Raw genomic sequence first — 27,659 nt, forward strand, 5'->3', positions numbered from 1 at the left:
AGCAAGCAAAAGTTGCGAACTTTATCGTGGATGTTCTCTACTAAATCCTTTCAGCAAAAATATGGCAATATCGCGAAATGATCAAGTATGACACATCGTTTAGATAAGAACATCTCATTTCAGTAGGCCTTTAAATATATATATATATATATATATATATATATATATATATATATATATATATATATATATATATATATATATATATATATATATATATATATATGTGTGTATATAAAATCCTCCATATTGGCAGCCATAGTGATTCATTTATTCAGCGGAGCAATACAACTTGGATCTGACAAAAAAGTAAACACAATTGCTGTCTTCCTCGCTGATAAAACATGATAGCAACATGCATCTGCTAGCTCACGATCGCCCCCACTTCTCAGTGTGGCGAGTTGGAGTACTACAAGAGACACTCTAATACAGTGCTTAAATCTGTATTTTGATAATGATGATGATGATGATGATGATGATGATGTATCTGTTCAAGTGAACAAATGGATCCACAAGGGACAACAACCCTTTCCACAGACTACACACACATAGTAAACATCAATCTTAGAAGCATACAACAATATATTTGAAAAAGACTTTAGAGTTGAAAGTGATTGATGTGAGGTGAAATAAGTACAAATGCAGCAATAAAAACAAGCATCTCCACTCACGATGGCTCTAAAGTTCAGTGATGTGTTGCTAACTTCAGCCTTTTTCTTCTTTGTTGATGTTTTGCAGTAGTTAACATCCATGATGTAACAATGCTGCTCATCTACTAGAGTCCACATTTTGTTAAATATTTTATTCATTCATACTTTTAATTGGATAATAACATCAATAAAAATACATAGGAAGAAAATGTGTGAAAAAAAACCCCAAGTGAAAATAAAGATGTCCTCTCTTTAACAATGAGAAAATCAAATAAATTAGTAGCTACATACATGATATTCAATACATGCACACAACTTAAAAACTCCAGGACAACATATAACAGTAGAAGATGAGAAGCACTACATACAACATCAAATATACATTCATATAAAAGGGTAACATTATCACAATTTCAGAAGAGTTAAAACCAACAAAAATCAGTTCCCAGTGGCTTATTTTATTTTTCTAAGTTTTTTTCAAAATTTTACCAATCATGGAATGTCCCGAAAAAAGGCTTAAAAGTGCCTGATTTTCGCTATCTGTAAATCCACCGTCCATTTTCCTGTGACGTCACATAGTGATGCCAATACAATCAAACTTGGCGGATAGACCAGCAAGATATAGCGACATTAGCTCAGATTCAGATTCGGATTTCAGCGGCTTAAGCGATTCAACAGATTACGTATGTATTGAAACGGAGGGTTGGAGTGTGGAGGCAGATAGCGAAAACAAAATTGAAGAAGAAACTGAAGCTTTTGAGTGAATAGCTATTGAAGCTATTCGGCGATCGCCTTCTAACCAAAGATTGCATCTTTTGACCACTGGAGCAACTTAAATCCGTCGATTGGTAAGTGTTTGTTTGGCATTAAATGTGGGTGGAGGGAAAGGCTGGAGGCAAATATAGCTACAAATGTACATACAGCTAGCCTAAATAGCATGTTAGCATCAATTAGCTGGCAGTCATGCCGTGACCAAATATGTCTGATTAGCACATAAGTCAATAACATCAACAAAACTCACCTTTGGGATTTCGTAGACTTTATCGTTGGAAATGCATCTACTTTGAGTGTCGCAGGATATCCACACATCTCTGTGCCATCTGTCGTAGCATAGCTGTCGTCGGTAAAATGTGCAGAACAAACAAGGGACTTTCGCATCTTTTGACCTTTGGTGTACTTGAATCCGTCAATTGGTATGTGTTTGTTTGACATTAAATGTGGGTGGAGGGAAAGGCTGGATGCAAATATAGTTACAAATGAGGCATAACGATGCAATATGTACATACAGCTAGCCTAAATAGCATGTTAGCATCGATTAGCATGCCATGCTAATCGATGCACACGCCACGTAAGTCACCTTGAATCCGTCCCTGATCGTGTTGTTACACCTCCGACAACACACCGACGAGGCATGATGTCTCCAAGGGACGGAAAACAGTAGTAAAAACAAAAAATAACAGAGCTGATTTGACTTGTGTGTGTAATGTGTTTGAGAAAATAGTGGATTGCTTCCCGTTGTAACGTCACAGGTGAAAGGTCATTGCTCCGACAGCGAACAATTGAAAGGCGTTTAAATCGCCAAATTCACCCTTTTAGAGTTCGGAAATCCGTTAAAAAAACATATGGGCTTTTTTCTGCAATATCAAGGTATATATTGACTCTTACATATGTCTGGTGATAATGTTCCCCTTTAAAATTGCAATTTAGTAAACTAAAAAGGCCGTATTGGCATGTGTTGCAATGTTAATATTTCATCATTGATATGTAAACTATCAGACTGTGTGGTCGGTAGTAATGGCTTTCAGTAGGCCTTTAAATTTAACAGTAGAAGATGAGAGGCACTACATACAACATCAAATATACATTCATATTAAACATGCTGTGTTTTTAAAGTACATTTAGCACAATCACTAAGTGTTTTTAAATCCCTGCAGCTTCCATGACTGTTACACACTTGTGTTTACTGTCCTGACACTTATGCCAGAACATCTTATCACACACAGTGCAACTAAATGGTTTCTCTCCAGTGTGTGTTCTCATGTGTCTGGTCATGACAAGATTTGTGGAGAAATGCTTCTTACAAACAGGGCAAGTAAAAGGTTTCCCTCCAGTATGTGTTCTCATGTGTGAGGACATGTTAGACTTTGTGGAGAAACTCTTCTTACAAACAGAGCAAGTAAAAGGTTTCTCTCCAGTGTGTGTTCTCATGTGTGTGGAGGTGTCAGGCTTTCTGGAGAAACACTTCTTACAAACAGAGCAAGTAAAAGGTTTCTCTCCAGTATGTGTTCTCATGTGTGTGATCATGTGTGTGATCATATGTTGCGTTGTGGAGAAACGCTTCTTACAAACAGAGCAAGACAAAAGTTTCTCTCCAGTATGTGTTCTCATGTGTGAGGACATGTTATACTTTCTGGAGAAACTCTTCTTACAAACAGAGCAAGTAAACGGTTTCTCTCCAGTGTGTGTTCTCATGTGTCTGGTCATGGCAGGCTTAATGGAGAAACTCTTCTTACAAACAGAGCAAGTAAAAGGTTTCTCTCCAGTGTGTGTTCTCATGTGTGTGGTCATGTGTTGCTTTGTGGAGAAACTTTTTTTACAAACAGAGCAAGTAAAAGGTTTCTCTCCAGTATGTATTCTCATGTGTCTTGTAAAATCAGTCTTCAGTCTAAATGATTTCCCACATTCAGAGCAGTCAAAGTGTTTGTTGTTAGTGTGATGTCTCGTATCACCTTTAAAGTAATTTTTACTCTCCAAAGGTTTTTGGATGTGGTCACTGTGATCAGAAGAGTGTGACATCATGTGGTCCATGTCTGACAGTGGAGCAAAGATGCTGTCTGGTTCTGACTTTATATCTTCACAATGCTCTCCATCAGCTTCTGTGATGTGTTGACTTACAAGCTCCGCCCCTCTGTTCTCCTCACTTTGACTGTGATGAAGCTGTAAGGACTGAGCTTCATCTTCATCATTATCCTCCACCAACCTTTGAAGCTGCTCCCACAGTTCTTCCTCTTCCTCTTTAATGTGAGAGGGGGCCTGTAGCTCCTTTTGTCCCACACTGGAGCTCCACTCCTGCTGCTTAGAGGGAATCTCTTCTTGACTCTCTGCTGACACCTGCTGGACGTCTGCAGAACATAAAACACAAATGAGGTGTTACTGTATTGAAGTTTGCAGTATTCAAACTATTCACATGTGAGCTTTTTTTTTTTTTTTTTTCCAAGATGGCGCTGCTGTAGTGGCTGCTGTTGGCAGGATCTCTGTGCTCTTGTGTCATCCTTTTGTGTTTCCCTCTTGTTTTCATGTGTTATTATATTTTTTTTTGCTTTTTGGTCCAGGACCCTTCGGGACTGTGTGACAAGGGGTGGCACTTTCGTGACCTCTGTGGTGCTTTTTTGGGGGACTTCTGGATCTGCCTCCCGGGAGCCTTTTGGCCATGGAGACCAGCTGCTGGGTCTCTGCCACACCGGAGTCTGTTTGGAGGGACTGGAGGAGATGCGGATGAGGGGACAGGGCTGCGGAGCTAGCACTGAGCGCCGGGACGGAGAGGCCTCGCGGTGTCTTGGCTGGGTGAGCAGGTGTCGGACACCTCAGTCACCTTGGACGTATCCTCGCTCATCCATGCGGACTGGACACTGGTCGAGAGTGGAGTCGGCTGTCTTGGTTGCTTTGTTGGGTCTGCTCCTGTCTCTGTCCATGCTCCCTCCACCCCAGCAGACGATGGCGTGGAACACCGCAGAGGCCACCAAAGTGTATATGTTTCTTTAACTTTTTATTCATGTATGTATGTAGAAGTGTCTGGTTGGATCTGCTGCTTTAATGTCTTTAATGTCCTCTGTGTTCTTTGATGTTTGATGTTTCCCTCTTACACACATGTAAGAGGGATGTGTACTATGGCTATGAGTTGTTGTTTTTTCCCTTGGCCTCAGTCTGCACCCCCTTTCCAGGGCCCAGGCTAAGACCGATTTTTATTTAATTTTATTTTAATCTTCTATTTTTTTCTCCCATTCCCCGCCCTTGTTTACCTGTATCTCATCTTTTTTGTAAGGGGCGCTGGAAGCCGGCAGACCCGTCAACGATCCTGTTCTGTCTCCCTTTAATGTTTGTCTGATCTTGAATGGGATTGTGCTGAACATTTTAATTTTCCTGAAGGAACTCTCCTGACGGAATAAATAAAGTACTATCTAATCTAGGCCAAATAGACAGTGATGGGCAAACTACCTGGAAAATGTAGTAAGCTAAGCTACAAGTTACTCTCCATTAAATGTAGCTAAGCTATCCTCAGAGAATTGTAGCAAGCTACACTACACGCTACACTGCAAAAGCAGCGTAAAAATACCCATCATCTCAAACAGGTAAATTCCCAAACAAAATGAAAATAGCTAAAATTGCACCAATTTATCAGACTGGAGACAAACACCAATTTACAAATTATAGACCTGTTTCTTTACTTCCAATATTTTCTAAAATCATGGAAAAACTGTCCAATAACAGATTAGAGAGTTCCACAAACCAACATAGAATATTAGATGAGAACCCATATGTATACAGAGCTAATATTTCAACTACGATGGCTGTAATAGAAATGACAGAAGAAATTACCAATGCAATAGATAGTAAAAAAAAAAAATATGCGGCAGCAGTGTTTATTGATCCAACCTAAGCATTTCACACAATTAATTACAATATGTTCATCAAAAAACTAGAACGATATAGCACCAGAGGGCTGGTCTTAAACTGGATTAGAAGTTATTTAACCAACAGAAAACAATACGTGAAGCTAGGCGAACACACTTCTACAACACTAAATATATCCTGTGGTGTACCTCAGGGATCAATACTAGGACCAAAATTATTCAATCTTTATAGAAAATGACATTTGTAAAGTTATAAAATATTGAAAGCTAGTATTATTTGCGGATGATACAACAGTGTTTTGTTCAGGAGAGAACACACAGAAGATAATACAAATAATAACAGAAGAAATTTAATTGAAAAGATGGTTTGACAAAAACAGACTCTCTTTGAATCTCGGTAAAACTAAAATAATGCTATTTGGTAACAGTAGAAAAGAAATGTCAAACACAATTACAAATAGATGGAATAGAAATTAAAATGATAAAAATTATAATGATTGATGATAAAATGAACTGGAAATCTCATATAAAAAATATACAACATAAAGCAGCAAGAAACACGTCAATAATGAATAAAGCAAAACATGTTCTGGCCCAAAAATCACTTCATATTCTCTACTGCTCACTAGTGTTACATATCTGAGTTATTGTGCAGAAAAATGGGGAAAAAACTGCAAAAGTACACTTCATTCATTAACTGTGTTACAAAAAAGATCAGTTAGAATAATACATCATGTTGGATATAGAGCACATTCAAACACTTTAATCATTGAATCGAAAATACTGAAATTCCACCACATAGTGAATTTGCAAACAGCTAAAATTATACACAAACCAAACTATAACTTGCTAGCCAAGAATGTACAAAAAATATTCTCAAAAAAAAGAGGAGGAAAATAATCTTAGAGAAAAATGTAATTTCAAACATTTGTATGCACGTACAACACTTAAGACCTTCAGTATATCAGGATGTGGAATTAAATGATGGAATGGATTAAGCAAAGCAATCAAACAATGTACTAATATCATCCACTTCAAGAAACTCTTCAAACCTAAAGTGTTTACAAAGTAGAAAGAAAAAGAACCATGATAATAAACATTCTGAATGTATTTCATCCATCCATTCATTTTCTAGATGTTCTTACTCATCTCACCATATGAAATGGAACTTACTTCACTGAGAATTATTTATTTATTTTTATTGTGATTACTTATGGAGTATATTGTCAATAAATTGAGAAATAGAAGTGAACAAAATTTTTAGCAACTGTTATGTAAAAGAAAAGGGGTAGGATTTAAAGGGGAACATTATCACAATTTCAAAAGGGTTAAAAACAATAAAAATCAGTTCCCAGTGGCTTGTTGTATTTTTGGAAGTTTTTTTTCCAAAATTTTACCGGTCTCGGAATATCCATAAAAAAAGCTTTAAAGTGCTTGATTTTCGCTATTTGCGATGCGACTATCCATTTCCCTGTGACGTCATACAGTGCTGCCAATGTAAACAAACAATGGGAATAGCACAGCAAGATATAGCGACATTAGCTCGGATTCAGACTCGGATTTCAGCGGCTCAAGCGATTCAACAGATTACGCATGTATTGAAACGGATGGTTGGAGTATGAAAGTATTGAAGAAGAAACTGAAGCTATTGAGCGAATAGCTATTGACGCTATTCATAGCCATAGCATGGCCGAATAGCTGCGTTAGCATCGCCGGTAAAATGTGCGGACCAAACGCTCAGGACTTTCGCATCTTGTGACACTGGAGCAACTTAAATCCGTCGATTGGCAAGTGATTTTTTCGCATTAAATGTGGGTGGAAGGAAACGTAATATAGTTGCAAATGCATCTGCAGGTTATCCATACATCTCTGTGCCATGTCTGCTTTAGCACCCCTGGTAAATAGCATGTTAGCGTTGATTAGCGTAGCATGTTAGCATCGATTAGCTGGCAGTCAACATCAACAAAACTCACCTTTGTGATTTCGTTGACTTTATCATTGCAAATGCATCTGCAGGTTATCCATACATCTCTGTGCCATGTCTGTCTTTGCACCGCCGGTAAATAGCATGTTAGCGTTGATTAGCGTAGCATGTTAGCATCGATTAGCTGGCAGTCACGCCGCGACCAAATATGTCTGATTAGCACATAAGTCAACATCAACAAAACTCCCCTTTGTGATTTAGTTGACTTTATCGTTTCAAATGCATCTGCAGGTTATCCATACATCTCTGTGCCATGTCTGTTATCGCCGGTAAAATGTGCAGACACTCTGGCACATTCAATGGGGGTCTGGCGGCAGACACTATCGCATCTTCGGGCCAGTGGTGCAACTTGAATCCCTCCCTGTTAGTGTTGTTACACCCTCCGACAACACACCGGCGAGGCATGATGTCTCCAAGGTTCCAAAAAATAGTCGAAAAAACGGAAAATAACAGAGCTGAGACCCAAAGTTTACAATGTGTTGAAAATGAAAATGGCGGCTGTGTTACCTCGGCGACGTCACATTCTGATGTCATCGCCTCCAGAGCGATGAACAGAAAGGCGTTTAATTCGCCAAAATTCACCCATTTAGAGTTCGGAAATCGGTTAAAAAAAAACATGGTCTTTTTTCTGCACCATCAAGGTATATATTGACGCTTACATAGGTCTACTGATAATGTTCCCCTTTAATAAGCTCTGCTTATTCCTACTCCTTTTCCAACATGTTGAAAAGACAAACTGGAAATTGTGAAGTAACATGTTGGATGCTTGCATGTTCCAAATAAACTCAAACTCAACTCAACTAATACTTGGTTGGCCTTTTTTGGATGGTTATAGAGGACCTCCCATTGGCTCCATTGCAAGTGGACTTTTATTTACATTTATGAGTTAGAATTAGGGCTGGGCAATATATGGAATATACTCCATATATCGTGGGTTTGTCTCTGTGCGATATAGAAAATGACTATATTGTTATTATTGGAGTATAGATTCTCACGCAGTTGCTTTTAGCTGCGGGCATTACACTACATCCTCTTCTCACTCCTTGTCTCTCCTTCTCACAGAGACATAAAACAAGCGCACCTTCTCACATACGTCACATACTGTCGCGCGTGCAACGTCATACGCTCTCGCAGAGCAGACAGGTAGCGGCATGGTAAGGTTAGCTGTGGTGCTAACGGTGTGGTGCGAGTGGTAATACGTGAGAAAGAAGGTGCTAATCTGGTAACAAATGAAGGAAAATTTAATTCCAAAGAAAAACAGCAGGGAGTCCATCGTCTGGCGGTGGTTTGGCTTCAAGCGGGAAGATTTTGAACAGGCAACCGTAATGTCAAGTATGCGGCAAACGCGTTGCTCCAAAAAGTAGCAGCACTGCTAATGTGTAGCATCAATTTAAAATAATGAGGAGTGCTTGGAAATCTGCATGTCAACATCACAGTTTGGTGCCACACCTGCAAAATGCCCAAGCAAACTGTGGAGAGGCGGAGCCGGCAGTCCGACAGCGAGGCAGGGCACACCCGTTGCAAGATGGCAGCGAGGAGGCTTAGACGGCGAGCAAGCAGCAAGGCGGAACGCGCCAAGATTGACGTCGCAAATATTATCAGGTGAGTAGATCGCCCAGCTGGGCACGATTAAACAATCCTGTCGCATTGTGTCAAAGGGCGGCAGCCGTGGTCGTGAGGGGAAGAGGCGAAGAGAAGTGAAGGAGCTTGAGGGAATCTGACGCTGATCGCGAGAGACTGAGAGCGCAAGGAAGAAGACGACGCACAAAGCTGAAAAGCCGGGGCGGACGAGCGGATCCTCCTCTTCCTTTTTTATGTGAGGGGGCTGCTGGACATCTGTTGGGTCAATAAGTCAATACAATTGAGAGAGAATAGAAATAGTTTTGGACTGACACTGTTAACGTGTTAATGAGTTCTTTTGTGTGTTGTGTTAAAAGTGTGTAGTTAATAAAAACATAAGAAAGACTTCCTTTTGTCCCTGCCTCTAAAATGACTTCAAAAGTGGTACAGTGAGTAAAAGAAACAGGCTAGGAAATTTGAGGGGGGGCAATTTGAAAAGTCCTTCTAAGAACTAATCAGCATTGATCAAGGCGTTCTTAATTCATAATCTAACCATAAAGTGCTTTGACAGGCTGGTCAAAGGTCACATCACCTCTACCCAACCCCCCTTCACTTTGCATATCCAAGTGTTTCACCAAGGATAATAATAATAAGACTAATAATGGATTAGATTTATGCAGCGCTTTTACTCAAAGCGCTTCACAGAGAAGTGAGAATCCAGCATTCACTCACTCCATGTTCACACGAGGCGGTGGTAAGGGATGCCATAACCACCGCAGTACACCTGTCCCCGCAACACCTGGGGGAAAAAAATGACCACATTGGTCCAGATGCTGTTTGTGGATTTCAGTTTGGACTACAATACCATAATCCCACAGCTCCTGATCAACAAAATGGACTCACTAGGACTGAAACACCCCTGCAAAACTAAATAAAGGACTTTTTAATTATTTGTACGGAGAGGCAATAACAGATCAGACACCATTATGCTGAGCACAGCCTCTCCACAGGGCTGTGTGCTCAGCCCCTTACTTGTTACATCCTGATGACCCATGACTGTTGTGCTCAGTACAACACAAACCACTTGGTTAGGTATGTGGAAGACACAACAGTGGTGGGTCTCATACATGACGACAAGGAGAAGCACTACAGAGAGGAGGTGGAACTTTTTGTTGACGGGCAGCAGCAGGGTTTCTACAAGTACCAGCAAATATAATGTTTCTGTCTATTAATTAATGCCATTTTTAATACCACTTCAAAAAATGAATGCCCATGTCCAACATCATATGATTATACTTAGTTTAAAACACCCTGTCTCAAGCATAGAGTGCAAAAACACATGTTTCCCGGCTGTGTTTTGTATGGTACTCAATTGTAATACACTTTTCCACCAGTTGTGGCAGTATTGACAACCTCAAACAAACAGAAGAAGCCATAGAGAAGTTCTGACAAAAGTGGTGAAACTGTTTTTTATGTGCACTTTAAATTTGTCGGCAATTTACTTAAGAAACTTATTAACTATTAGTTGATGTATTTTAGCAGAACATGATTGTATCCAGTATATGGGTCAAATGCAGAGGACATATTTCGCCACACCTAGTAGGTGTGTGACAATCATTGCTACTTTAACTTTAAATATATATATATATATATATATATATATATATATAAAGCACTATAAGAGCACTGACACACTTCTGCCAAAAGATTTTGGGAAACAAAGCAGTGGCCCCAAAAATTGACCCCCCTCCCTAAGAAAGAGAATTCAAGGCAGTGCCAAAATTACAGAACCATCAGCCTCATTTGTCACGCTAGCAAAGTAATGCCAGTTACAGTTGAGTTTAGAATAGTTTTGTTGTCTTCACAAGTCTCCCGCTCTCTTGTTTTTTTTCCTCTTATCCGGCCGATCCTATTTGGGCACACGGAAACAACCGGAAAGAACCAAAGTATAAACTGTATAAACCAAGGGTGTCAAACGTACTGCCCGCGGGCCAGATTAGGCCCATGAATAGGTTTTATCCGGCCCGCGGAATGAGTTTGCTAAACATAAAAATGAGCCGAAATGTTTTAATGAAAGAAACGGCTGTTCTGAATGCGTCCACTAGATGTCACAATAAAAATTCTGTGTATCTTTGTAGATCAGGGGTCGGCAACCCGCTCTCGCATGCTGGTTCTTTGATCACTCTGATGTGGCTAAGCTGCGTACTTGCAGACTCTCAAAATTTTTCCCGGAGGTTGTCCGGATTGCAGTACCTTTCCCAGAAATATCCCTGGGCTAACATTCTCTGGTTTACAACCGCATAATTGTTTTGAAGTGATCTTTAAAACATTTCGTCGCGCCCGCCTTCACGCCATGCTATCTGCGTGCCGGCAGGTCACATGTAGCATGTGACCCCTGATAGCACACATCATCGACTGCAAGGCATACTTGGTCAACAGCCACACAGGTTACACTGATGGTTGTGGTATAAATAACTTTAACACTCTTACTAATTTGCGCCACACTGTGAACCCACACCAAACAAAAATTACAAACACATTTCGGGAGAACAGCCGCACTGTAACACAACATGAACACAACAGAACTAATACCCAGAATCTTATGCACCACTGACTCTTCCGGCTAGATTATACCATACTTACCAACCTTGAGACCTCCAATTTCGGGAGGTGGGGGGCGTGGTTGGGGGGCGGGGTGTGGTTAAGAGTCAACTATTTTATATATATATATATATATATATATATATATATATATATATATATATATATATATATATATATATATATATATATATATATATATATATATATATATATATATATATATATACATACATAAATATATAAAAAATACTTGATGTGGAGAGGGGCGTGACGCATGCGTTCCCTGCGGGTGGGGTATGTGCAGGGGCCGGCCACGAAGCGGCAACAGGTGAGTGGATACCTCAGCTGGAATGAGTTATCTAATCACCAGTTCCTTTATTTGGCAGCCCTGGAGACCATGAGGGAGGAAGGAGGCAGAGAGCTGCACAGCAGGACGAGAACTGTTGTGTGGGAGCTGAAAAGCAGAAGCCGAACTGTTGTGTGGAAAAGGAAAATAAAACTGTGTGAAACTCTGAAGCTGGCAGTGGTGATCCTGTCGGTGGTGTCAGAGAGAAGAAGTCTAGCAAAGCTCCTAGAATGTAGAATATATGTAGAATAAATGTATATTTTTCATATATCATATATGTAATATATTATATATATTATTTTTTATTATAATTGTTTATTGTGAGTGAACTGTGGAGCTGAATTTCTCCCAGGGATCAATCAAGTACATTCTATTCTACATTCTATTCTATGTACAGTAGATTGCAGTATTGCCTGTTTAAGAGTGTCACAACATTGCTTTACGGCAGACGAACAGCTTTACGGTAGACGAAAACGTGACTGCTGTTGTGGTGTGTTATTACCGCGCTAGGAGGACGTTAATGAAACTGCCTAACAATAAACCCACATAAGAAACCAAGAACTCGCCCTCCATCATTCTGCAGTTATAACATCATTGGACAGACACGATCTTTATAGTGTGGGAAAGTGGACGTGAAAACAGGCTGTCGACGCGGAGGGGGCGTGGTTCCAGCTCCGCCAGAATTTGTCCTGGGAGGTTTTCGGGAGAGGCGCTGAATTTCGGGGGCCTCCCGGAAAATACGAGAGGGTTGGCAAGTATGGATTATATATCCCCCCCCCTGTGCGTCGGTTGGGGTAGGCGGGGTTGGGGGGGGGGGGGAGTATAATCTACCCGGAACAGTCAGTGATGCATAGTATTCTGGGTATTTGTTTGGTTGTGTTCATGTTGTGTTACACTGGTAAGCTGTTAGCACAGGTTGTAGGGGCCATTAAAGATACCACCATCATAGCATGCCCTTATTATTGTTGTCAGGGTGAAAACCAGCCGACATTCACGAGAATAGATGCTCTGAAATTCAACAGTCTCCCGGGAGAATTAGGAGGGTTGGCTAGTGTGATGCCGTCAAGCGGCATTCATATAAATCTTGCAGGTCGCACTAACGTTACATTTTCATATTAAGATGCGGGCCGCGTGTCTGAGACCTCTGGTTTATACATAACACAAAGCAAAAAAAAACTCTGTTTGCAGTGTTATTTCATTTAAGATTCCAAATGATTTTTGTGGGTCCCATTGTTTTTTTTATTTAGTGAAAGGGGTCAAAATGGCTCTTTGAGTGGTAAAGGTTGCCGACCCCTGTTGTAGATGATGCTACATATGGGGAAAAAACAAACAAAAACACAATGTTAATGCAGCAGTCGAGGAGAATTAGCAGACTACATAAATAACATCCTGTAATTTGATGTTGATATTTTATTATCTTGATAGATTGAGAATAAACACCAATGAGTGGACTGATGAACATTATCAAATAATTTATTCAGAAAGTATAAATAACGACTAGAGATGTCCGATAATGGCTTTTTTGCCGATATCCGATATTCCGATATTGTCCAACTCTTAATTACCCATTCCGATATCAACCAATACCGATACATACATTTGTGGAATTAACACATTATTATGCCTAATTTTGTTGTGAAATCTGAAGTTGTCTCTGTTTTTAAGTTATTGTGCCGTGATTTTACCAGTCCGGCCCACTTGGGAGTAGACTTTTCTCCATGTGGCCCCCCATCTAAAATGAGTTTGACACCCGTGGTATGAACAAAACAAATACAACATGTGTTACATGAAAATGACAGTGAACTGATCCAATAACATCTAAATAAGAAGTCCTGCACATCATACTGTAAATGACTTTCTCGGGTTGTATTGTATACCAGTATTAGTATAGTACCGCGATACTAATGAATCATATTTGGTACGATACCGCCTCGAAAAAGTACCGGTCCCCCCTTGTCCCCCGTTGTCATGCTGTGTCATTGCTGGTTTACGGGCAGAGGAGCATGTTCGGCAGCGCACACACACACAGCACTTACAAGCAGACACAGTGTGTAAACAGAGAAAGGAGAATGGACGCATTTTGGTCTAAAACTAACAATAAAGGTAAAGTTATAACTGTAACACCCTGAGGAAGAGGTGCTTTAAGACATTGCAAGCTAGCTAGCAGCTAAAGCCCATTCTGCAGTCGACAATATTTTAGCTACTTCTAAATCACTAATCGTCGCCTCCATGGCGACAAATAAAGTACGTTTCTTACAAGTATTATCATCACTGCAGGATGAGGAATAGCTAAACATGCTTTACTACACACTGTAGTAAGATACAATAGCTCACCAGAGTCACAATGTAAACAAAGGATCACCACCTTATCGTGGTGGGGCACTTTGCGTGTCTCCATGACCCCTAGAGCTATGTCGGCTGGAGTCTTGTACTCCTGGCAGGGTTACCCAAGTCGAACAGGTCGAAGGGTAGAGGCCAGACTAAGAGTGATCCCGAAGACCTCAACGGTGGAGCAGGCAGAAGATGGTAGCAGCGAGAAGCACCACAATGGCTGTAAAAGTGGATGAAGGCTAAGGGAGCACACCCCGACAGAAAAGCAAGCTGGTGGCAGCAAGCTTTGAGGCGGTTTCCCAAAAACCTGGATTCCGGCAGCTTCCTGCAGCTGTAAGAAGATGCCGGTCGTCTAGGGTCTCCCTTGCCACTGGAACGATCTTCTTACAATCAAGGTAGTGGCGTTGGGAAAAGCGCACCCTTCATGCCACTCTAAAAACCATCATTGCGCAGGTATCTTCTTTACCTGAGTCTCCGACCCCAAAAGTCTGACGGCGATGGAGCGTCCAGTAACGGGGGCAGGTTTGAATGAGCTGGAAGCTCTTAGCTGGAACTCTGCACGTCAGCGGCACAGGACGACGGTCGTTAGCAGCTGGGATTGAGTGGCAGCTGTTTCCGGCAGACTCCTGTGCGTCTGAGCAGCAGCCCCTATTTAGGGACCGCACTGCTCACCCCAATTGGGGAAAGGCCAAGAAAAGGTGGCCTAAAGATTGCCCACTCAACACAGTACCCGGGCAGGAAACCGCACCTGTCGGGACATTCCATTACGCGGTCGAAATACAAAGATTATACCATTTAGAATTGCAGCATGGAACATAAGGACACTCCTGGATGCCAGTCCGGACAGACCACAGCGCAGAACAGCACTTGTTGCCAGCGAGCTAAAGCCCTACAATGTGGATGTGGCAGCACTCAGTGAGACCCGATTCCTCGAGGAAGGCTCACTCAATGAAGTAGGAGAGGGTTATACATTATTTTGGAAAGGATACCCCATGGGCGGACCACACCTTCACGGAGTTGGTTTTGCAATCAAGAACAGCCTTCTGCTCAAGCTCACAGAATCACCAGTGGGTGTAAGTGAAAGGCTCATGACTCTTCGCATCTCCCTTGCAAAATCCAGACATGTCACTTTGGTAAGTGCCTATGCACCAACTCTGCCATCCAATGATGAAGAGAAGGATTGCTTCTACCAGGCACTCGATGACATCCTCAGTCACATCCCGAGGAGTGACAAAACCATGCTGCTTGGTGATTTCAATGCAAGAGTCGGAAAGAACACGCAAAACTGGAATGGTGTGACAGGCACCCACGGCATTGGAAAAGTCAACCCCAGTGGCAGGAGACTCCTTAGTCTCTGTGCGGAACACAATCTTACCATCACAAACACCATCTTCCAACAAAAGAACAAATATAAGGCATCCTGGATGCATCCCAGGTCCAAACACTGGCACCTGATCGACTTTGCGTTCGTGAAGAGGGCTGACCTCAAGGACGTGCTCATTACAAGAGCTATGCGAGGGGCAGACTGCTGGACCGACCACCGCATGATTCTGACAAAGGTCAGAATGCATGTTCGGCCCCTAACACGTCACGGTGCACCTAAGAGGAAAACACTCAACTGTGCCAGACTCTCCAGCAGCGACACCCGTGACAACTTCCGTCGCTCCCTAGCTGAGAAGCTGGCTGACATTGAGCCGCTGATCACCCCAGAGTCTGGGATGGATGAGAAGTGGACCTCCCTATCCACCATCCTCTTTGACACTGCAGCCCAAGTCATTGGTTTCAAAGCTAAGAAACACCAGGACTGGTTTGACCAGAATGCTGGAGAGATCTCCACCCTCCTGTACAGAATGCACAAGGCACACAGAGCCACCCTGAACAACCCACAATCCCAATTCCATAAAAGGCAATGGCAAGCCCTTTGTTCTGAGGCCCAAACAACTCTCAGAAAACTGAAAGATGATTGGTGGATCTCAAAGGCCAATGAAATCCAGTCTCACGCTGATAGAAATGATATGCACCGTTTCTTTGATGCAGTGAAAACCATCTACGGCCCCAGAAACTGCTCCCTGGCACCTGTTTGATCTGCTGATGGAACATCTTTAATCAAGGATCAGGCTATGATAGTGGAGCGGTGGGCTGAGCATTTTAACACCGTGCTCAACCAGCCTACCCCAGTGGACCCAACTGTCCTTGCAGAGCTCCCTGAACATCCTAGCTTGCCAGATCTCGACCTCCCCCCAACCTTCAAAGAAATCCTGCATGCAGTCAAAACCCTGAAAAACAATAAATCCCCTGGACCTGACAAGGAAGGAGGCTACCTCTGTACACGGACACTGCATCTCTACATTTCAGAGGTGTGGAGACGAGAGTGTGTCCCGCAACAGTGGAAAGATACCAACATTGTGACCATCTACAAGAACAAAGGAGACAAATCCATCTGCTCCAATAGTAGGGGTATCTCTCTGTTGGCCATTGCTGGAAAGGTCCTTGCCAAGGTCATGCTCCGCAGACTCATCCCCGCAATATCAGAACGGGTCACCCCAGAGTCGCAGTGTGGTTTTCGGAAGGACAGGGGGAGAGTTCACATGATCTTTGTGACACGTCAGCTCCAAGAGAAATGCCGGGAGCAGCACAAACACTTGTTCATTGCCTTTGTCGACCTTTCAAAGGTATTTGACAAAGTAAACAGGGACCTACTGTGGCAAGTCCTGAAGAGATTTGGGTGTCCACCCAAGTTTCTCACTATCCTTGCACAGTTCCATTCTGGGATGATGGCCCGAGTGGTAGTGGGAAGACACCGCTCAGATCCCTTTGGTGTGGAAACTGGAGTGAGGCAGGGCTGTGTGCTGGCTCCAGTTCTCTTCAATATCTTCCTCGTCTGTGTCACAACACTGCTACGTAGGGGGATGGAGGAGCAGGCCGGAGTTACCATAGACTTCAGGCTTGATGGTAACCTGTTTAACATCAGGAGGCTACAGGCAACTACCAAGCTGACCTCAGAGACCATCATATAGCTGCAATACGCCGATGACTGTGCCCTGGTTGCCCATACACCACAGGCTCTGTAAAACATCCTCTCGGCAGTTGTAACTGCATATACCAGAATGGGACTGACGATCAACACCCAGAAGACAGAGGTACTCTGTCAGTCTAGTGCTGACCTCCCACAAAACCCCACAATAACCCTCACAGCAGCAGGGCAACAGCTGCTCACGGTGCCCACCTTTAAATACCTGGGGAGCATAATGTCTGACACCTGCTCAATGGATGACGAGATCCAGAACCGCCTCCAGCAAGCATCAGCATCTTTTGGTCGTCTAAGGAGAAGGGTTTTTCAGAACAGCAACCTCAAACTCCACAGGCAGCTGCAGTGTGGAGTCCATCATGACCCGACATCAACTCAGGTGGTTGGGGCATGTCATCCGAATGCCCAGCCATAGACTCCCACGCAAAATCCTCTATGGTCAGTTGCACCTAGGCCAACGCAGTGCTGGTGGGCAGAAGAAGCGGTTCAAAGACCAAATGAAGACCACACTGAAGAGATGCCAGATCAACCCCTCTTCACTGGAGGAACTTGCTTCCTGCCGAGACCTCTGGCGCTCCCACTCCTCACAGGGAGTGGATTATATAGAGGAACAGCGCACAAAACACCGTGCAGCAAAGCGTGCGAAGAGGCATGCTTGCCGAGCCACCCCTGCTCCCCCCAGCACCTCCTTCACATGCCCGGTCTGTAACCGCATCTGTGGATCCAGGAACCGGACTGTTCAAACACCAGCAGACTCACAAATAAAAGAAGATGGTCATCATCGAATCGATGGACAACCATAAGCAAGCCACCAAGTACAGGAATGTATCTCGTCGATACTATGATTACATCGATATTTATTATCACAAAATCTTCTTTAGTTTTTTTATTTCATATTATATTTATAAAGTCAGGAAATATGTCCCTGGACACATGAGGACTTTGAATATGACCAATGTATGATCCTGTAACTACTTGGTATCGGATTGATACACTAATTCGTGATATCATCCAAAACTGATGTAAAGTATCAAGCAACAGAAGAATAAGTGATTATTACATTTTAACAGAGGTGTAGATAAAACATGTTAAGATATAAAGCAAGCAGACATTAACAGTAAATGAACAAGTAGATTAATAATTAATTTTCTACCACTTGTCCTTAATAATTTTGACAAAATAATAGAATTTAATAGACACAATATGTTACTGCATATGTCAGCAGATTAAATTAGGAGCCTTTGTTTGTTTACTTACTACTAAAACACAAATTGTCTAGTATGTTCACTATTTTATTTAAGGACAAACTTGCATAATAAACATATGTTTAATGTACCCTAATATTTTTTGTGTTAAAATAAAGCCAGTAATACATTTTTTTGTGGTGCCCTTTATTTAGAAAAGTATCAAAAAGTACCGAAAAGAATCAACATACATTTTGGTATAGATTCCAGACTTTCCATACATAAATAATAAAACCAGACCAGATGAAATGTTACACTGCTTCAAAAAAAGTCTACACGCCACTGACATAAACCTCTAATAAATAGTGTGTGGCTAAACGGTCTCGTTTTTATGAATCAATCAATCAACGTTTACTTTTATAGCCCTAAATCACGAGTGTCTCAAAGGGCTGCACAAAGGGATCCCACATGATCACATATAATTAGTGCTGCAGCTATCCATGATCTTAGTAATCAACTAATCCATTGATTTATTTGCTCAATTAATCGAGTAATAAAAAAACAAAGAATTATAGCCTCAAAGCTTCTTTGAGGGAAAATAGTTGAAATACAAAATGATATTTCTGGTAATTTTGTCTGTATACATACTGTATACCGTATTTCCTTGAATTTCCGCCGGGGCGCTAATTAATTTAAAACATCTTCTCACTCCTGCGCTTATCAAAAGGGATGCGGTAAAAGTAAGCATGCGCTAATTATTTTAAAACCTCTTCTCCTTCCGGCACTTACCAAAGGCATGCAGTAAAAATTTGAGTGTGATGTAAGCTTGGACCTTAAATCTTACTGAATAGCTCTTAATCTTCTTCCCTTTATGCGATTTAAAATTACAGGTATTGAAATCAGCCTCCTCCATTTTCAAAATGATGACAGGGGAAGTGTCACTCGTGACGTCACGAGTTTGACCAGGCGGTAATACTATCCATCATCCATCCATTTTCTACCGCTTATTCCCTTTTGGGTTCGCGGGGGGCGCTGGCGCCTATCTCAGCTACAATCGGGCGGAAGGCGGGGTACACCCTGGACAAGTCGCCACCTCATCGCAGGGCCAACACAGATAGACAGACAACATTCACACTCACATTCACACACTAGGGACAATTTAGTGTTGCCAATCAACCTATACCCAGGTGCATGTCTCTGGAGGTGGGAGGGGCCTATCCCCAGGTGAATGTCTTTGGAGGTGGGAGGAAGCCGGAGTACCCGGCGGGAACCCACGCATTCACGGGGAGAACGTGCAAACTCCACACAGAAAGATCCCGAGCCTGGATTTGAACCCAGGACTGCAGGACCTTTGTATTGTGAGGCAGACGCACTAACCCCTCTCCCACCGTGAAGCTCGCGGTAATACTAAGCATGCGCTAATTATTTTGCCAAGCGAGTTTGACCCGGCAGTAATTCAAGGCAGGCACATACTATATGCCCTGTGGCAATTCAAGGAAATACGGTAATTGTAAGCATTTGACAATGATGATGTTGAATAGTTGAAAAGTTTACATTAACTTTGACTATCTAGTGAATTGGAATTGCCTCTCTAGACTGTTTCATCTGAGAATGTATATGTATTTGTCTGTGGAAACATCGAGTGTTCTGAATTTGTGCACGTCTGTAGACAATAGCCAATTAAAAGGTTCCGCCTATCAACCATCAAACTGTACCGTCAATCAAAATTATTAGAGGGGAACTGCACTTAAGCATTCTAAAATAACATCCAATTTAGAATTAGTTGATTAAAAAAATGTACCCAGTAGTCTTTTTATTTTATCTCCTTTAAACATGCTGGGGTTTTTTTCCTCTAAATTTGACATGTAATAATATCTGTGGAATAATAAGAATAAGAAAAACATATTCTGTAAGCTTCTTAATATTTACAGGTTACAAATTGAGAGGCAATGTATCTAAAAGTATAAGACATTTAAAAAGGTACGAGTTGGAGGCAGTGCATCATCCCCACAAGACAATTTACTTTCTTATACACAATATGTTTAAGAATAGTGTTAATAATCACATATAAAGTTAGTAAAGATGTGAGAGTAAGAAGTCAACAAACCTTTTATGTGTAACACAACTTGATGTTTCTTGAAAACAGCGTCCAGTAGTTGATTGTCCTCCTCTTTTCTTTTAGAAAGTTCCTCCTCACACTTTGCTCCCGTTCTTTCGCACATTTTCACACAATCACAACACTTTACACTCACATTTGATTTCTACTTAGCGAAGTGTTGATTACGTCTGCGTTTCTTTGTTAGCAGCTAACACGCTAAGCTAACAAGCTAAGCTAACTAGCACGTGACGCTTCTCAGCTTTATAGTCCTGACTAGCAAAGCAACGAAAAGATTTTCGCAGACTGAGACGTTCTACCCTGAAATAAATAATTAAATATGTCTCTTTACGACATAAATATTTACATCATAGCGAACAAATAACAACACTAACTTATTAGCGTCCGCCTTCACTTCTTTGTCCTTCTTCCATGTGCTTTTACGACAGTTGGCACACTTGACGTCACGAGACAGCGCTGCTCTGCTCTCGCGAGATGTTTCGTGCTTTAAAAAAAGCTTTAAAAAAGCGATATAATAAATTGTATTATCTAGTAGTCTTATATTATGTATTGTTATATTGTTCAGAAATATGTTAAAATATTATAGCACTATAAGTACTCTTAACGTTAAAAAATAGACTTTATGTGAAATATAACCCCTTAATTACGACATGATGCCAGCAAAAAAGTGACTTGCAGTATCTTCTAAATTATTGACACATATTTTCTGCTTTATAGTTGCTGCATCGATATTGGAAAAATTAAAAAAATATAATACAACCTATTACTTTTGACTTGATGCAATACCTTTGTAAAACCTGGAATCAGCCCATAACTAAACATTATGGCACTTAACATAAAGTGATGTGGAAAATATTTACTTACTGACACATCTTTTCTGGAATAAAAACAACCTAAATCTCAGTTAGTTTAATGAAATAAATCATATTGAAGTTCATTACGTTTTTTTCCATCCATCCATCCATTTTCTACCGCTTATTCCCTTTCGGGGTCGCGGGGGGCGCTGGCGCCTATCTCAGCTACAATCGGGCGGAAGGCGGGGTACACCCTGGACAAGTCGCCACCTCATCGCAGGGCCAACACAGATAGACAGACAACTTTCACACTCACATTCACACACTAGGGCCAATTTAGTGTTGCCAATCAACCTATCCCCAGGTGCATGTCTTTGGAGGTGGGAGGGGCCTATCCCCAGGTGCATGTCTTTGGAAGTGGGAGGAAGCCGGAGTACCCGGAGGGAACCCACGCATTCACGGGGAGAACATGCAAACTCCACACAGAAAGATCCCGAGCCTGGATTTGAACCCAGGACTGCAGGACCTTCGTATTGTGAGGCAGACGCACTAACCCCTCTGCCACTGTGAAGTCCAAATTACTTTTTGGCAAGCGTTACATTTTGAAGTCTTTTAAAAGGGAATTTCAACAAGTATTGAATGTACTTTATTATGATGCAAAACTCTCCAAAGTGTGATCCAGTAAAGCAGAATAGATGTCAGTCACAAGACTTCAGGTGTTTTTTCCCTCTTTGATCATTTGCACAATACAAGGGCGTCATCTACTGTACAAAGAATGTTATAACATGTAATAATACAACATTTCTATTTTTGTTTGTCGTCAGACATTCAGTCGTTGTCGTTCTCAAAAACATATGCAAGTATTTTGCGTCATGTTTGCTGAGGTAACAATGAATGGATGTATAGTGAGCAGACAACATGTGGACACAGCATATGTGGCGCCATTCTTCTTCTCTTATTGTGTTTACACACACAATTATACATGATATGTACATATACAAGTGTCTTTTATTACTAATAATTAGTTCAAGTTCAAGTTTATTGTTCTTCGGTCAATGGTCAACAAAGCAAACAAACAGTTGTACATTCATAGATTGAAAATAAAAAGTTGTACATTCAGAGATTGAAAATTAAAAATGTTACAGACCGAAAGGGTTTAGGCTGAACTTAAACACTTATTGTGCCTAACCCTGTAAACAATTTCAAGTACAAAATAAACTTCGGAAAATTACAAAATGTCCTTTGCACAAGTTATTATAAATACACATTATAAACAACATGAACGTAGTTCAATTTTATACACAGTACAGGCATGTGAAATATCCCTGTGTACATATAAGACCTTTGCACTAATTATATATACAATATATACAAACAATTGTACTTCTATTATTATTTATATCTCATGTTTAATTTTTAATTAACATTCATCATAGTATTAACTACAATGTTAATTCAAGAGTGATATATTTTTTCAAGACATTGGTCTTAAAGTGTTTTTTCAATGTGTGAATGGAACTGGAACATTTGAAGGAATCATCCAAGCTGTTCCACAGTTGAACTCCTCTAACAGAAACACATCTACTTTTTAAGCGTGTTCTTATTTTTGCTTCTGAAAGAAGGCTGAACCTCTGAGGTCATAGGGATTCTCTCTGGGTTTAAATCTCACTTGTAGACACCAGGCAGCATGTGGTTATGAGCTTTGAAAGCCACAATAGGTTGATTGATAGTTTATTGCCATCAAACTATTGCTTTAGTATGTGGAGTTCGACCTCTAAAACCTCTAGGAGTTGGTCAAGGTCTTGCCCAGAATAATACAGACTTGTATCATCAGCAAAAAGAATACAGTTGAGTTTTTTAAGGATTTTAGAAATATCATTAATATATAGTAAAACAATTTTGGTCCCAGTACAGAACCTTGGGGTACTCCATGTGTTATGATCTTTTAGTCTGAATCTACATTGTTCATATGCACATACTGCTCTATGCCTCCAAGATAACTTTTCAACCAATCATGAGCAAGACCTCTGACACCATACCTCTGCATTTTGTTTAAAAGCAATGTGTGATCGATGGTGTCAAAGGCCTTGCTCAGGTCAATAAAACACCAACAGCAAAAGTCCCTCTTATCAATTGCAGTGGTTACCTCCTCAACTACTTCCATCACTGCCATGGAAGTGGACCTGTTGGATCGAAAACCGTAATTGGTGTTCACTTAGCAAGTGATGCTTATCAATAAAACTGTCAAGTCTTGACACAAGGCGTGGACGGCGTGGCGCAGTGGAAGAGTGGCCGTGCGCAATCCGAGGGTCCCTGATTCAAATCCCACCTAGAACAACCTCGTCATGTCAGTTGTGTCCTGAGCAAGACACTTCACCCTTGCTCCTGATGGGTACTGGTTGGCGCCCTTGCATGGCCAGCTCCCTCCATCAGTGTGTGAATGTGTGTGTGAATGGGTGAATGTGGAAGTAGTGTCAAAGAGCTTTGAGTACCTTGAAGGTAGAAAAGTGCTATACAAGTACAACCCATTTATCATTTATTTATTTAAATAATATTTCAAGGACTTTTGAAAATTGTGAGAGTAAAGAAATAGGCCTATAGTTTGTGAACTGATGCTTATCTCCACTTTTAAAGATGGGAATGACTTTTGCCGTTTTCATTTTCTTTGGGAAGACACCTTTTATAAAAGAAACATTGCAAATATAAGTGAAGGGAACAGCTATAAATCAACAACTTCCTTGATCAGAGAAAAGTCCAAGTCACAGCAGTCTGTTGACTTCTTGTTTTCCTGAGAATTTACAATTGTTTTGATTTCACTTTCATTTACGGGGGGAAATAAAAACGATTCAAAAGTTTTGAATGGTTTGTTCATTAAATTTTGCACTGTTTTCAGGTTGTACTATTTCATTTGCTAGATGAGGTCCAACATTTACAAAAAAGTTGTTAAAAGCATCAGTTATCCCTTTAGGGTCATTTATAGTTAGATTATTTTCTATAAAATAGCTAGGATGTTCCTTTATGTGTCATGTTTTGTTTTTTTAATGATACCATTTAAAACTTTCCACGTACCCTGGATGCTATTTTGATGTTGTTCTAATAGGTTACAGTAATATGTTCGCTTGCAGTGCTTTATCATTTGTGTTAACTTATTTTTGTACGTTTTATATTTGTGTTCAGTTTCTTGGTTCTGTACTTTAAATGTCTTCTGTAAAGATAATTTTTCTTTTTGCAAGACTTCAGTATTCCTCTTGTGATCCACGGTTTGTCTTTAACAGTGCTGTCTTTAATGACACGTTTTTTTATTTGGACAGTGATTATCGTACAGTTTTATGAAAACATTAAGGAAAGTTTCATATGCCTCATCCGGGTCTGTGGAGGTATAAACCTCCCTCCATAACTCAGACTTGAATGCTGCCATAGTTTCGTCTGTTTGATGTCTAATAAATCTATATTGGACAGCTTTTTTATCTTTTCTCCTATCAAAGAAATTGTGGAAAATGCTGAATACAGGTAGATGATCACTTATGTCATTAAATAGTAATCCTGCTGTTATTTGATTCTCCGGTTGATTGGTGAAAATGTTATCGATCAGTGTGGCAAATGATGAATAATCATATTATTGTTGTTCTCTTACACCTCCAAAGTGTATACACACACAATTATACATGATATGTACATACACAAGTGTCTTTTATTACTAATAATCATATTATTGTTGTTCTCTTACACCTCCAAAGTGTATACACACACAATTATACATGATATGTACATACAACAAGTGTCTTTTATTACTAATAATCATATTATTGCTGTTCTCTTACACCTCCAAAGGTGTATACACACACAATTATACATGATATGTACATACACAAGTGTCTTTTATTACTAATAATCATATTATTGTTGTTCTCTTACACCTCCAAAGTGTATACACCACACAATTATACATGATATGTACATATACTAGTGTCTTTTATTACTAATAATCATATTATTGTTGTTCTCTTACACCTCCAAAGTGTATACACACACAATTATACATGATATGTACATACACAAGTGTCTTTTATTACTAATAATCATATTATTGTTGTTCTTTTACACCTCCAAAGTGTATACACACACAATTATACATGATATGTACATATACAAGTGTCTTTTATTACTAATAATCATATTACTGTTGTTCTCTTACACCTCCAAAGTGTATACACACACAATTATACATGATATGTACATACACAAGTGTCTTTTATTACTAATAATCATATTATTGTTGTTCTCTTACACCTCCAAAGTGTATACACACACAATTATACATGATATGTACATATACTAGTGTCCCTTTTATTACTAATAATCATATTATTGTTGTTCTCTTACACCTCCAAAGTGTATACACACACAATTATACATGATATGTACATATACAAGTGTCTTTTATTACTAATAATCATATTATTGTTGTTCTCTTACACCTCCAAAGTGTATACACACACAATTATACATGATATGTACATATACAAGTGTCTTTTATTACTAATAATCATATTATTGCTGTTCTCTTACACCTCCAAAGTGTATACACACACAATTATACATGATATGTACATACACAAGTGTCTTTTATTACTAATAATCATATTATTGTTGTTCTCTTACACCTCCAAAGTGTATACACACACAATTATACATGATATGTACATACACAGTGTCTTTTATTACTAATAATCATATTATTGTTGTTCTTTTACACCTCCAAAGTGTATACACACACAATTATACATGATATGTACATATACAAGTGTCTTTTAATTACTAATAATCATATTACTGTTGTTCTCTTACACCTCCAAAGTGTATACACACACAATTATACATGATATGTACATACACAAGTGTCTTTATTACTAATAATCATATTATTGTTGTTCTCTTACACCTCCAAAGTGTATACACACACAATTATACATGATATGTACATATACTAGTGTCCTTTTATTACTAATAATCATATTATTGTTGTTCTCTTACACCTCCAAAGTGTATACACACACAATTATACATGATATGTACATATACAAGTGTCTTTTATTACTAATAATCATATTATTGTTGTTCTCTTACACCTCCAAGTGTATACACACACAATTATACATGATATGTACATACACTAGTGTCTTTTATTACTAATAATCATATTATTGTTGTTCTCTTACACCTCCAAAGTGTATACACACACAATTATACATGATATGTACATACAAAAGTGTCTTTTATTACTAATAATCATATTATTGTTGTTCTCTTACACCTCCAAAGTGTATACACACACAATTATACATGATATGTACATATACTAGTGTCTTTTATTACTAATAATCATATTATTGTTGTTCTCTTACACCTCCAAAGTGTATACACACACAATTATACATGATATGTACATATACAAGTGTCTTTTATTACTAATAATCATATTATTGTTGTTCTCTTACACCTCCAAAGTGTATACACACACAATTATACATGATATGTACATATACAAGTGTCTTTTATTACTAATAATCATATTATTGTTGTTCTCTTACACCTCCAAAGTGTATACACACACAATTATACATGATATGTACATATACAAGTGTCTTTTATTACTAATAATCATATTATTGTTGTTCTCTTACACTCCAAAGTGTATACACACACAATTATACATGATATGTACATATACTAGTGTCTTTTATTACTAATAATCATATTATTGTCTGTTCTCTTACACCTCCAAAGTGTATACACACACAATTATACATGATATGTACATATACAAGTGTCTTTTATTACTAATAATCATATTATTGTTGTTCTCTTACACCTCCAAAGTGTATACACACACAATTATACATGATATGTACATATACAAGTGTCTTTTATTACTAATAATCATATTATTGTTTGTTCTCTTACACCTCCAAAGTGTATACACACACAATTATACATGATATGTACATATACAAGTGTCTTTTATTACTAATAATCATATTATTGTTGTTCTCTTACACCTCCAAAGTGTATACACACACAATTATACATGATATGTACATATACTAGTGTCTTTTATTACTAATAATCATATTATTGTTGTTCTCTTACACCTCCAAAGTGTATACACACACAATTATACATGATATGTACATATACTAGTGTCTTTTATTACTAATAATCATATTATTGTTGTTCTCTTACACCTCCAAAGTGTATACACTCCTTACACAATTATACATGATATGTACAATATACTAGTGTCCTTTTATTACTAATAATCATATTATTGTTGTTCTCTAACACCTCCAAAGGTGTTATACACACACAATTATACATGATATGTACATATACAGAGGGTCTTTTTTTACATAATAATCATATTATTGTTG

General features: G+C 39.6%; 1 protein-coding gene across 1 annotated transcript; it reads right to left on the reverse strand.

Moving 5' to 3' along the window:
* Positions 1 to 787: 787 nt before the first annotated feature.
* Positions 788 to 20,875, reverse strand: LOC133546694 (gastrula zinc finger protein XlCGF57.1-like). Its single transcript, XM_061892489.1, has 2 exons — positions 20,426 to 20,875; positions 788 to 3,772 (listed from the first exon to the last, which is right to left on the reverse strand). Exons 1-2 carry the CDS (start codon positions 20,538 to 20,540, stop codon positions 2,571 to 2,573), a joined length of 1,317 nt encoding a protein of 438 aa, XP_061748473.1. The 5' UTR covers positions 20,541 to 20,875; the 3' UTR covers positions 788 to 2,570.
* Positions 20,876 to 27,659: the final 6,784 nt, after the last annotated feature.

This window comes from Nerophis ophidion, unplaced genomic scaffold (assembly GCF_033978795.1).
Source record: "Nerophis ophidion isolate RoL-2023_Sa unplaced genomic scaffold, RoL_Noph_v1.0 HiC_scaffold_37, whole genome shotgun sequence".
Taxonomy (NCBI): Eukaryota; Metazoa; Chordata; class Actinopteri; order Syngnathiformes; family Syngnathidae; genus Nerophis; species Nerophis ophidion.

Excerpts from the sequence above, each read along its gene's own strand:
- LOC133546694 (XM_061892489.1), bottom strand. The coding sequence starts at position 20,540 with ATGTGCGAAAGAACGGGAGCAAAGTGTGAGGAGGAACTTTCTAAAAGA. Across the intron at positions 3,773-20,425 it reads AGTTGTGTTACACATAAAAG|ACGTCCAGCAGGTGTCAGCA; the intron begins GTTTGTTGACTT and ends TATGTTCTGCAG.